The 12612-nt window shown below is 46.9% G+C and overlaps 1 protein-coding gene across 1 annotated transcript in view; it reads left to right on the top strand.

The window, feature by feature from the left end:
* The first annotated feature begins 9678 nt into the window (after positions 1–9678).
* The window catches only part of CCDC69 (coiled-coil domain containing 69), a 49880-nt gene continuing 46946 nt past the window's right edge, over positions 9679–12612 (top strand). Inside the window, exon 1 of the mRNA XM_011931619.1 lies at positions 9679–9895. Within this exon, the coding sequence (XP_011787009.1) occupies positions 9848–9895 (48 nt within the window). The 5' untranslated portion in view covers positions 9679–9847. The remainder of the gene's footprint in view (positions 9896–12612) is intronic.

Raw genomic sequence — 12612 nt, 5'->3', positions numbered from 1 at the left:
AAAAAATACAAAAATTATCTGGGCGTGGTAGCATGCACCTGTAGTTCCAGCTATTCAGGAAGCTGAGATGAGAGGATCGCTTGAGCCTAGCAGGTTGAGATTGCAGTGAGCCATTATTTTGCCACTGCACTTCAGCTTGGGCAACAAAGTGAGACCTTGACAAAAATAAAAATAAAAAGATTGAGCCGGGCATGGTGGTATGTACCTAGAGTCCCAGCTACTTGGGAGGCTGAGGCAGAAGATTACTTGAGCCCTGGAGTTTGAGGCTGCAGTACACCAAGATCGTGCCTGTGAATAACCACTGCACTCTAGCCTGGGCAACACATCAAAATCCTATCTCTTAAAAAGAAAGAAAAGATTTTCAGTTTCACTTAGAAAATTAGAAGGTCAGGCCAATCAGCGCCTCCATTTCCTTCTAACACCAATCCACTGCAGTGCAGCCACCTGTGCTCCTTTTGGATGGGTATATGGCCCCCAGTTTGCACATGTCCCCAACTTATACTGGCCTTTTTCTAATGTAGGTACCTACCTAGCCCTATAGACATTTGGGTCTTAACCTGCAGACCTAGTATATCTCCCATATGTTCTGGGCCACTCCCGTTTACAAATATTATTCTATCTCCTTATCCCTCTACATGTCCCAGAAATTCCAATATTTTGGCAAACAGTAATGCATGAATAGAATCAGATCAATAAAAATATACATAAGTCACAAAATTTCTTTGCTAACTCATGTGGTCCAGTTTTCAGTCCGGAAAGCCCAGTTGCTGACCTCACCATCCTCCAACTCTCATTCCCATTGTTTTATGTGGGTAAGACCCTCCCACTAGGGTAGGACAAGGAAGATGCATCAGGACCCAGGACCAGTAAATGCCAGGTTTTCCAGAAGGAAGGGTCAAGGCATAGTTGTCTGTTGGAAAAGGGTTGCTTAAGTTATGATTAAATAGCAGGTTATATAGGTTGAAAAATATTCACTTTTCAAATCAAAGAATGAAGTGGGCTGCTGGAAATGAGGATCCACTGAACAAGCCTATACAGTTAATGTGTTTGCAATTGGATACAATTGAGAGCATGACGTCAGTGGGAATATGCAGAAGGTGCAGACAATCCCCTGATGAGATGTATATCGGGGGAGGCAAGGTAGAGGGGTAGGGAGTTTACTGACTGTGTGCAGCCAGATAAGTGAATACCCAGCTCTGGTATGAGCCTGGAAAGACCCAAGCTAATGTTGGAGTCCTGCTCACTCAATTACATGTAAATCAACATGCTGCTCATCAGAAGACTGTATCCAAAAGGGAGCCTCAGAATCTCCAAAGCAAGGAAGGATTCTCCTATGGTCTCTAGATGTGGGGTGGCTCAGGGCCTGGCTCATGGAACAGTCCACCATGTTTCATACGAAGGATGCAGGTAGGGGTGGTCTAGACACTAGACACCCAGTGCTGCCAAGGATGTCTCAACCCTAGAAAATAGTGCTTACCCCTCAACTCACTGAGCCCTGGACCCTACTTTGTCCCTCATCTCTGTGTGCATTTTCTTTAAGTCTACCAGACATCTATCAAACATGAGGAGGACATGAAGGTCTAAAGCAGTGGTTCTCAACCATAAGCACACATCACAATTATGGGGAGAAGATGTTAAAACACAGATTGCTGAGGCCCACACCCAGGGTGTCTGATGCTTTTGTAATAATTTCCCAAGAGATGCTGATGCTGTTAAACCCTGGTCCACATTTTGAGAGTCACTGATGTAATGAAATCTTCACTCCTGTTCATTCCTAGTGGCCTCCAGACCCTACAGCTCACTTAAGGAGGGCATGTGCAGTTTCCCCTAGAGAATATTCCCAGGCAGCTGGACATGGTGGCTCACACCTGTAATCCCAGCACTTTGGGAGGCCAAGACGAGAGGATCACTTGAGCTCAGGAATTTGAGATAATCCTGGGCAATATGGCAAAACCCTGTCTCTACAAAAATATACAAAAATTAGCCAAGCATGGTGGCACATCCCCATAGCCCCAGCTACTCAGGAGGCTGAGATGGGAGGATCACCTGAGCCCCGGAGGTCCAGGCTGCAGTGAGCCATGATTGCACCACTTCACTCCAGCCTGGGCAACAGGGCGAGACTTTGTCTCAAAAAAAAAGAGAGAGAGAGAGTATTTCTAGGTGATGTTCTGTGCTCCTCCTACTCTTACCATCCAAGCTCTTTAAGGATCTTTATCTGAACCTCACTGAACAGAGAAAGCACTGGGCGACCATGATTTACATGAATTGACTCTTGGTAAAGAAAGTGGTAAAGTGAATCTTTTGATGCCTCTCCCAAGGCAGCCCAAATCCCAAACCACAGCTCTCCTGGGAAAATAGGCAGGGATGGCTTCTTGCTAAGTAGTGTTACTCAGATTCAATTCTCCTTTCCAAGGACTTATCCTTTTATTTAATTCAACACAATCCAATCCAATCAATGTAGCAATTCAGTTCCCTGGCAAGGAGACCCACACAAGCTTTGGGGCAGTAAAGCTCAACCTTGAGTGTGAAGATTCCTCTGACTCAGTCCTCTCAGTCCTTATTCAGTGGATGGGGAAAAGAGAGAGAATTCCAGAGAAACTGCACTTTAACCAATCCCTGATGCTTCTGAAGCGAATGAGCCTGCCCATACCTTGAGAAATACTCCAATAGAACTCTAAGGACTCAACAATTTTAGGTGTTCTTATTCTTCAAGTATATTCCAAGAGGAGCCTGTCAAAACCAACCTTTCTTTTTAGGCTGGGGTGCAGAGGTACAATCTTAGTCCCTGCAACCTCCGCCTCCTGGGTTCAAGAGATTCTCATGCCTCAGCCTCCCGAGTAGCTGGGATTACAGGCGCATGCCACCATGCCTGGCTAATTTTTGTATTTTTGGTAGAGACAGGGTTTTGCCATGTTGGCCAGCCTGGTCTTGAACTCCTGACCTCTAGTGATCCACTTGCCTCAGCCTCCCAAAGGGCTGGGATTACAAGCATGAGCCACCATGCCTGGCCAAAACCAACCTTTCTATCCAGAGTCCAGAAAACCCAGGAAACCTTAATCAACACAGCCTCATTTCCCATCTCCAGAACTGAAGCTGGGGCTTTACAGAGTGTCCCTAAGAGTAAATTATTCTAATTAAATTTAATATAACCAATCTTAATTAGTGACCTATGTATTGGCTAGAAATTGCACTCTGCTGCAAGTAACAAAATCTCAACAGCACTGGCTAAAACAAATTTCAAAAAATTTTTGTAAGTTGATATATAATAGTTGTACATATCCGGGGTATACATGTGCTATTTCATACATGTACACAATGTGCAATGATCAAATCAGGGTAATTGGGATATTCATCCCCTCAAACATCTATCTTTTCTTTGTGTTGGGAACATTACAATTCTCTTCCAGCTATTTTGAAAAATATAATTAATTATTGTTAACTATAATTTCCCTACTGGCTTAAACTAATTTGTTGTTCATTATGTGAAAACGTTTGGAAGTAGTTGATCAAGGCTGGTATTGGGACACCATAAGTTAATCAGAGATCAAGACTCCTTCCTTATTTTGGCACTGGGTAATAAGATGGCTGCCAGGATTCAGCCATCCGGTCTGTATTCCAGGCAGGAAAGGGAAGCACAAAATAGGGGAGTCTTGCTTCCAGCTGAGTCATCCTCTCATTAAAAGTTTTCCTGGAAGCCTCAACCCATAATTTCCCCTTCCATGTCCCTGGCCACCCCTAGGTGCAAGGAAAGCTGTGTAAGTAGCCTGTTAGCCCAGTACTTTGCCGGCCCAAAGAATGATCAGGATTCTGTAATTACGGAAGAGAGAAGAATGGAAGTTGAGTAAGGCAACTAGCAATCTCTCAGTGGGATGGGATGGGGTGAGGAGGGAGGAGACAGAGCTGTATAGCCCTTCATCCATTAGGGAGGGAACCGAGAGCACACAAACAACTACAACTCAGAGGAAAACCACCACGTGTGCTCATAGAGCCACAGAACAAGTGCTGCCAGGCTTTTGGAAGGAGAGAGCATTGGAGCCGCTCCTCGAGGTATGGATAGAACTATAACCCACAGAGGTGGATTGTGAAGAAAGTCACTCTGGGCAGAGGACATGTGCTTGGGGAATATTTGGGCCCAATCAGAAGAACCTACACAGAAAAAGCTTTAGGGCTAGAGAGACCTTTAATAATTGTGCATATTTTGGGCATACATGTGATATATCATACATGTATACAATGTGTAATGATCAAATCAGGGTAATTGGGACCACCGAGCTGACCACTCAGTGACCACTGAGCCGAGAGGTTCTTCACCTGGGATCCAAGCACAGCCCCACTGCATGGGCTACGTGGGGTCCCTGAACTGCCTGAAATTCTGTGCAAAATTTTTTACATATGGGTATATTATATTTTGCTCATGAAAGATGCTGGGAATAATCCTCGTATTATTTCCAATATGCCCCCCAAGAGCCCACACCACCAACTTTTGTTCTTTTACACACAACATGAATCCCTCCTTGCCTAACTCACCAGCCTCCATGCCCTAATCCGACTTGACTCATGCTGTTCTTCCCTCTTATAATCACTCCTCCTTGCTTCTCCCCTCCCCCAAGATATGAAAAGATGGGTAGTGATTTCCTCATCACTGAAAGTATTAAACATAGGCTGCATAAGCACCTAGAAAGGAAATTATAACAAGAGATTTATATTAGTCAGTGTTCTTAATTGCAAGCGGTAGAAGCCAAGCATCAAATTCCAATCCAACCTGATATTCTAGAATTCCTTTTGGTATGAATATCCTTTGGCTGTAGTATTCCCCCATGAAGTCCTCCTTGACTATCCCCACCCACCTTGGTATCTTGTCTCCCTTTAATGCCAATACCTCCTGCACACGACTTGGTATTAGCTTTATAAAACCTATTTCGTATTGTTTCCCATTTTTTCTTATGTATAGATCAAATGTCAAACGAAAGCACCCCAGATTATAACTCATTCAAGAACAAGAATTGAGTCTTCTCTTACACCTTGACTATGCCTTGGCCATAGGGTGACCAACCATCCCAACATGCCTGGGACTGAAGCGTCTCTGGAGACATGGGACTTCCGGGGCTAGGAGTGGGAAAATCCTAGGCAAATCAGGATGAGTCACCCAACTTGCCCAAGAAGTAGTAGCTGCTTGTTAATTGCTAACTATGCTAGACATTATGCTATTTGCCAATATTTCTGATTCTCCTCTCCTGCACACACATTGCACTTTCCCATCCTCTTAAAGTTGGGCATGATTGTGTGACTTGCTTTGGCCAATGAAATGTGAGTGGACCTAATGTGTGTCCCCTCCAAGTGGAAGTAGTTAAGGCCCTATGCACTATTTTCTGTACACTCCCTTTTCTTTGCTCAGCATATCCTAAAGCCGTCATGTTGAGAAGGCTATGTTATACGATGATGTGGAACTTCTCTGTGAAACAGAGCCCTCTGCCTGCCCATTCTGGGCATGTAGTGTGAGCAAAAACTTAGCTTCTCTTGTGTTAAGTCACTGAGATTTTTATGCTTTTTATTATCTCAGCAAAACCTAACCTGACTGGTATGCCAACCACCAAAAATCTCACTGGCAACTTTGTCAAACTCATGCTACTCAAGTTTCTCAGGCATGAACTTCAAACACATAACCAAAAATCCAGCAGTGGGAAAATGTGAAATCTGAACCTGCTCTCCCAGGAGGCTTAAAGAGGCTGGAGGCAAGATGTCTTGAGAGCAGAGGCTCCAGGGAAAGGACTTGCCTCCTAGTTCCCACCCACCACTCCAAGCTCTTCATTTTATTTTCTTCTACTTTATTTATTTTTAGAGACAGTGTCTTGCTCTGTCACCCAGGCTGGAGTGCAGTGGCATGATCGTAGCTCACTGTAATGACAAACTCCTGGGCTCAAACAATCCTTCTGCCTCTGCCTCCTGAGTAGCTGGAACAACAGGCTCGCGCTACCATGCCCAGCTAATTTAAAAAAATTTTCTTTTTTACAAGGTCTCATTATGTTGTCCAGGCTGGTCTCAAACTCCTTGCCTCAAGTGTTCTGCCTACCTAGGCCTCTCAAAATGCTGGGATTACAAGTGTGAGCCACCACGCCTGGCCCCAAGTTATTAATTTCAATTGTTGACAATAAATTTGGGGTCAATTTTGGAGAGTTCGACTCTTCAACATATAGACGAGAAACTCTCAGAAAGGAGAAATGACTGGTTCAGGATCACTTTACGGGTTTGGATCTCATGCTCACAGTTCAGCCATCTTTGCCCTTTATGTTGCTTTTCTACCTAATTAATCACAGTCATTGTCCATTTCTTTAGGATTTCACGGAACTGCCCATGGCTTGATGATGAAAAACTAATGATAGTTTCATGCATGGGTTTAAAAACATATTAAAAGTGAAGTTTTTCATATTAAAATAGTATTTTTTATTATAACAGTAACAAGTGCATACTCTTCTTTTTTTATTTTGAGATGCTCTGTTGCCCAGGCTGGAGTGCAGTGGCGCTATCTTGGCACTGCAAGCTCCACCTCCCAGGTTCATGCCATTTTCCTGCCTCAGCCTCCCGAGTAGCTAGGACTGCAAGCACCCGCCACCACGCCCAGGTAAATTTTCTGTATTTTTAATAGGAAAGGGGTTTCACCGTGTTAACCAGGATGGTCTCAATCTCCTGACCTCGTGATCCACCTGCCTCGACCTCCCAATGTGCTGGGATTACAGGCGTCCTGAGCCACTGCACCCAGCCCTCATTTTTTAATACAAGAAAATGAAGCCAGGCTCAATGGTTCATGCATGTAATCCCAGAACTTTGGGAGGCTGAGGTGGGAGAATTGCTTGAGGCTAGGAGTTTGAGAACAGCCTGGGCAATATAGTGATACCCTCTATAAATTTTGTTTGTTTGTTTGTTTGAGACGGAATCTCACCCTGTTGCCCAGGCTGGAGTACAGTGGCACGATCTCAGCTCACTGCAACCTCTGCCTCCCGGGTTCAAGTGATTCTCTTGCCTCAGCCTCCCAAGTAGCTGGGATCCCAGGCATGTACCACCAGGCTTGGCTAATTTTTGTATTTTTAGTAGAGACAGCGTTTCACCATGTTGGCCAGGCTAGTCTTGAACTTCTGACCTCAGGTGATCCACCTGCCTCGGCCTCCCAAGGTGCTGGGATTACAGGCATGAGCCACTGAGCCTGGCCTACAAAAACGTTTTTGTTTTGTTTTGTTTTTTTGAGAGGGAGTCTCATTCTGTTGCCCAAGCTAGAGTGCAATGGCACAATCTAGGCTCACTGCAACCTCCGCCTCCCAGGTTCAAGCAATTATCCTGTCTCAGCCTCCCGAGTAGCTGAAACTACAGGTGCATGCCACCACACCCGGCTAATTTTTGTATTTTTAGTAGAGACAGGGTTTCACCATATTGGTCAAGCTGGTCTCGAACTCCTGACCTCAGGTGATCCATCCACCTCGGCCTCCCAAGGTGCTGGGATTACAGGCAAGAGCCACTGTGCCTGGCCTACACATTTTTTTTTTTTTAATTAGCTGGGCTTGGGAGCATGCACTTGTGGTCCCAGCTACTCGGGAGGCTGAGGTGGGAGGATCACTTAAGCCTGAAAGATTGAGGCTGCAGTGAGCCATGATCACTCCACTGTGCTCCAGCCTGGGTGATATTGCAAGATTCTGTCTCAAAAAACAAACAAACAAACAAAAAACAGTTTTAAAATTTCAAAATCTCACCAATACAGTGGTAGTCACTCAATACTTTTTTTTAATGAAAATGAATCTGTTACGTTTTGTAACACAAAAAAATTCATCTTCGGTATTTTTGCTGGTTATGTGGCATCCTATTTTTATGGATACAGCATAAGGTATTTAACCAAGCTTCTTTTCTTGGCTGTTTAGGTTGTTTTGTGTTCTTTGTTTTTAATCACGAGCACTGCTCCAATAAACATTGTTAATTTAAGTATAATTTAAGCATACCCTGTTTCTTCAGGACCTGTGGAGCACGTCTTATGGCAGGGGTTCTCAAATGTAGCCCGGGCCAGACATGCCTGGAGTGCTCATGAAGCCATAGATTCCTAAACCCCATCCCCAGAGTTTAGGCCAGGGGTGGGGCCTGAGAATTTGCATTTCCAACAAAGGTGGCTGGTAGTGCTGACAATGCTGATTTGGGAATCACACTTTGTGAGCCACCATTCTCTATTATACCTGCTTTTGAGAACCTAATTTCACATTTCCTTAGTTTCCTTTCTTACACACTTTTGCAATTGGTTTTGTACTCTATGGAGGGAGCAATTTTTTTGAGGTCTCATATTCTTTCCCCATTCATGAGTCTAAGCACTTTTCACAGCACACCTTTCCAAGAGTTTTGGCCCTGAATCTAATATTCCAATATACACACAAATAGGCATACACACTGATTTTCAAAATTAGTTATCTTTTTCCTGCATTGCCATTCCAGAAACCTCAGCTAATAACAAAGTGAAGATAAACAAAAGCTCCTTTTCCTAGACACTGACATTTTATGTCCCGTAGTCTTACCATACCTGGCCTGCCTCAAGAGGTTATTGTGATGAATAACATCCATCCAAGATGCATAGAGTCAAATATTACAGATGCTTGTGAGGTGGAAAAAACTATCAGCCCAGAAGTAAGGAGGTATTAAAATTAAACTTAGTATTATTGGCCGGGCATGGGATCCTAGGACTTTGGGAGGCCAAAGCGGGCAGATTACCTGAGGTCAGGAGTTTGAGATCAGCCTGGTCAAAATGGTGAAACCCTGTCTCTACTAAAAATACAAAAATTAGTTGGGTGTTGTGGTGCTTGTCTGTAATTCCAGCTACTTGGGAGGCTGAGGCAGGAGAATCACTTGAACCTGGGAGGCAGAGGTTGCAGTGAGCCAAGATTGTGTCACCGCACTCTAGCCTGGGCAACAGAGCGAGACTCTGTCTCAAAAATAAATAAATAAATAAATTAAATAAACTTAGTATTATTATTTATTTGTAGGCCATTGAGTCAAAGCTTAGGTTCTGGAGTTAGAACTGTATTCTGTGCAGTGGCTCAAGCCTGTAATCCCTACGCTTTGGGAGGCCAGGGTGGGAGGATCGCTTGAGGGCATTCGTTCAAAATCAGATTGGAAAAAAGAAAAGAAATTAGTTGGGTATGGTGGTGTGCCTCTGTAGTCCCAGCTACTCAGGAGGCTTAGCTGGGAGGCTCGCTTGGGCCCAGGAGTTTGAGGCTGCGGTGAGCTATGATAGCACCAAAAAAAAAAAGGAACTGGATTCTATCTGGGCTGTGGTAACTTACTAGCCATGTGGCCTTAGGCAAATCATTTTGCATCTCTGAACACCATTTTCCTCACCTGTAAAATGGAGGAAGTAATACCTTTGTTGCACGGATATGGCAAGAAATATAAATAAAATGTATAAAACAACCGGGACAAAAACAGCCCTCAATAAATGATAGCTGTTAGTTTATCAAATAATTGTTTTAATTATTTTTTCCCATGGCCCTTGCTTAGCTGAGGGTTTGGAAAAGCATCTGTTGCTCCTCAAGGTTTTTGTTTCTGCCCTGACCAGAGTTTCCTATTATTTAGAAAGATTCTGGTCACCTGCCTCTGGTGGCCGCGCCGCTGGCCCTGCAGGCTACGCGGAGGCCCCGCTCTTCGGGTATTTACGGCGCGCGGCAGCCCCAGCTCAGGCTCAATACAGCGCTTCCAGGTTCAGTTTCAGGGTCTCGCCTGCAGCCGCAGCCGGCGGGCGCGGAGCGGGCAGCGGGGCCCGGACCGCAGGCTCCTCTGGGGGCCCCGGAGTTGGGAAGCGGCGTCCGGGAGCCCCCGGAGGAGGATGGGCTGCAGACATAGCAGGCTGAGCAGCTGCAAACCCCCGAAAAAGGTAAAGGGCGCCGGCGGAGAAGTTTGCTTTCCGAGGAGAGGGGAGTGCGGAATCGCTCTGCCTAGGGGACTCGGCGCCCCGGGTTCTCTCTGGTCGGCCCGGGGTACCGGACTGAGAACCTGGAGACGCCGGCTCAGAGACGAGGGAGGCTCTGCTGGGAGGCGCCCTTTACCCCGACCGGAGCCGCACCAAGCAGCCGAGTTTACAAACACGGCACCCGGCCCAGGCAACTGCAGCTGATTGCTGCTGCCTCGGGTGGGGAGATGTCGTGTGTCTGTGGCAGGTGCCCTCTGCTTTCGGTCTGGGGCTGTTCGCTGTGTGGCCATGGACAAGTGACTTGACCTCTCTGGGCCTTCGGCTTCCTCCCCGCGGCGTTAGAGGCTGATAATCTCAGGGCTGCTGGAAGAGTGTGCCACAGACTCGCAGTATTGGCATCACTCGGGACCTGTTAGAAATGCAGAATCTCAGGCTCTGGCCCAGTCTTGCCAAGAGAGAAGCTGCGTTTTAACAATATGCCCAGGTGATGACGCTTTAAAGTTTGAGGCGCTGGTCTTAGGGCTCTTGCAGGCCCCAGAGCTGGTGAGTGTGGGCTGCCCTTGGGGTAACTGGGAGGGGCCAAAGAGGGAGGAGATCTACTGCCTTCTGTGGCCCTCTCCTCCCTTCCTGTCCATCCCCCAAGGGGCCTTGGAGCTGGGTTAGGGCCCAGGGGACAATTCTCAGGTTTCTTATAGTGAGACCAGCTGCCCCTTGGGGTCTGCCGAGCCCAGAAGGTCAGAACCTGGAGCTAGAAGGATAGCCTCCTCGGGGGACACTGTGAAGCAGAGGGGAAGGAGGACCCTCAATTTCTGGCCCCTTTTCCTACCACTGCCTGCCCCCTAGCCAGGTGGGATTAGATGATCCCATAAACATTATTATCATTCCCCCTTGAGACCCAGAGAGGTCCCAAACTGTGACAATATTTAATAGTTTTGTAATGAACTTTAGTCCTCCCTCTGCTCCTGCTTTGCTTGTGCCTTGAGTACAGGTTTTTCTGCCTAACAGTCCTGTCCTAGCCTGGAGGATTCTACTCCCTGCTCTGTCTGATACCTCCTGGCTTTCCTTGCTCTCCCTTTATTACCAGATCGAAACTCCTCACCAACCCCTGACCTAGAAACCCTCATGTCTTTCCTCACTCCAACAGGGAAACTGAGGCTTGGCTCTATCAGTAGAAGGAAGGGGCTGGCTGACGGATAACAAGGTGGAGAGACCTGATCCTCGGCTGAGACTTGTAACTGAGCTAGTGGTAGGCAGACGTTAGTCCTGAGTGTAAGTCCTAGTGGTGCCACAAACATACTGGGTGACCCCAAGCAAGCCCTTGTGGCTCCCTGGGTCTCAGTTTCTCCCTATATGGGAAGTGATGAGCAGGATGATCCCTAAGGATCTGAGAGTCTGTGTTCTCTACACCTGTGTCAACCTTGTAGCTTGCAAAGTGGACCGAGGGTGAATTCCGTCTACCCAGAGGTAGAGGAAGCAGGGAACAGCTTGACCCTTCCACAAGCTGGAAGAGGAGGTCACAGTAAGCACAGCTTCTTTGGCTCTTGCTTCTTCTGAGAGACTTACCAGCTGTTCCTGCCTGTCCCTGGCACAGCCAAAGCTCTGAAGGGCAAGTAAAGCTGGCACAGCCTGTCTGAGTTTGAAAGGGCCTTTAGGTACCACCTGGACTGATGATGCATCCGCTATACAGATACGAGGTTAAGGCCTAGAAAAGGGAAGGGGCATGACTGAGGTCACAGAGCAACGCAGAGCAGAACACAGGTATCTAGTCCCCTGGCCCCGTGTTCTTTGTCTCCACCTCATCCCACTGTGCTTCCAGTGGCTTCTTGATGACTTTAGCATAAAATCTTTTACTTTTGTTGCCACAGAACAGCCTGGCATGCCTTCTTGGCCCCAGCCATGCCAGGCCCCTGCCCCTATATGGCAAGATTTATGGGCTGGTTTTGTTTAAAGTTGCCATCCCTGTAGGCTGTGCTCCTGCCCAGTTTCTCACCCAGGTGCCAACCCCTTGGAAGGCATGAGCTCCCAAGTTCATCCCCAACAGGCTATCAGCCCCCTGGGAGAGAGGGGGACTCCAGGGATGGGATGGACAAAAATGAGCTCAGGCTACAGAGGGGTTAGGTTCTGATAATCATGACTCACCCTGCATGTTTGCAGAATGCTTTCACATCCTGCCCAGTCTCACAGAAGCCCTGAAAGCTAGGCTGAGCTGCAGAATCTTTCCCACTTTACCGAGGAAACTGAGGCTCAGTGAGGAATGATGGGTCCAAAGTCACACAGCCAGTTGGTGGCAAAGCTGTGCAGTTGAGCCTAGCTTTCTGCACTCTCCATCTGGTGCTCATTGCCTCATGCAGACCACGGAACAGGTGCTAAGTAGATATTTGAGTGAATGAGGGACAAATAAGAGCCATGCTAGGGGTTGGCCCAGGGAGCAGCAGGAGCATCACATTCAGCCTTGAGAGATGCAGGAAGGGTTTTTGGAGGGAGGGTGGTTTGGAAAGTATGGCAGGAATTACCCACTCATGGCCAAGGCCTAAGCAAAGCCTGAGCCACTGAAAGCACAGCGTGAGGGGGTTCTTTGTGGAGAATAGAGGTGGCAGGCAGCAAGGAATGAGGCTGGTGCTTTTAGCAAGGATTACCCTGGCTAGGGACAGGAGCTTGACTGTGATGCCTTCTCATGTCTC

This window comes from Colobus angolensis, unplaced genomic scaffold (assembly GCF_000951035.1).
Source record: "Colobus angolensis palliatus isolate OR3802 unplaced genomic scaffold, Cang.pa_1.0 Scaffold90, whole genome shotgun sequence".
Taxonomy (NCBI): Eukaryota; Metazoa; Chordata; class Mammalia; order Primates; family Cercopithecidae; genus Colobus; species Colobus angolensis.
Note: the sequence above shows the minus strand (reverse complement) of the source record. Positions and strands in the feature narration are given on the sequence as shown.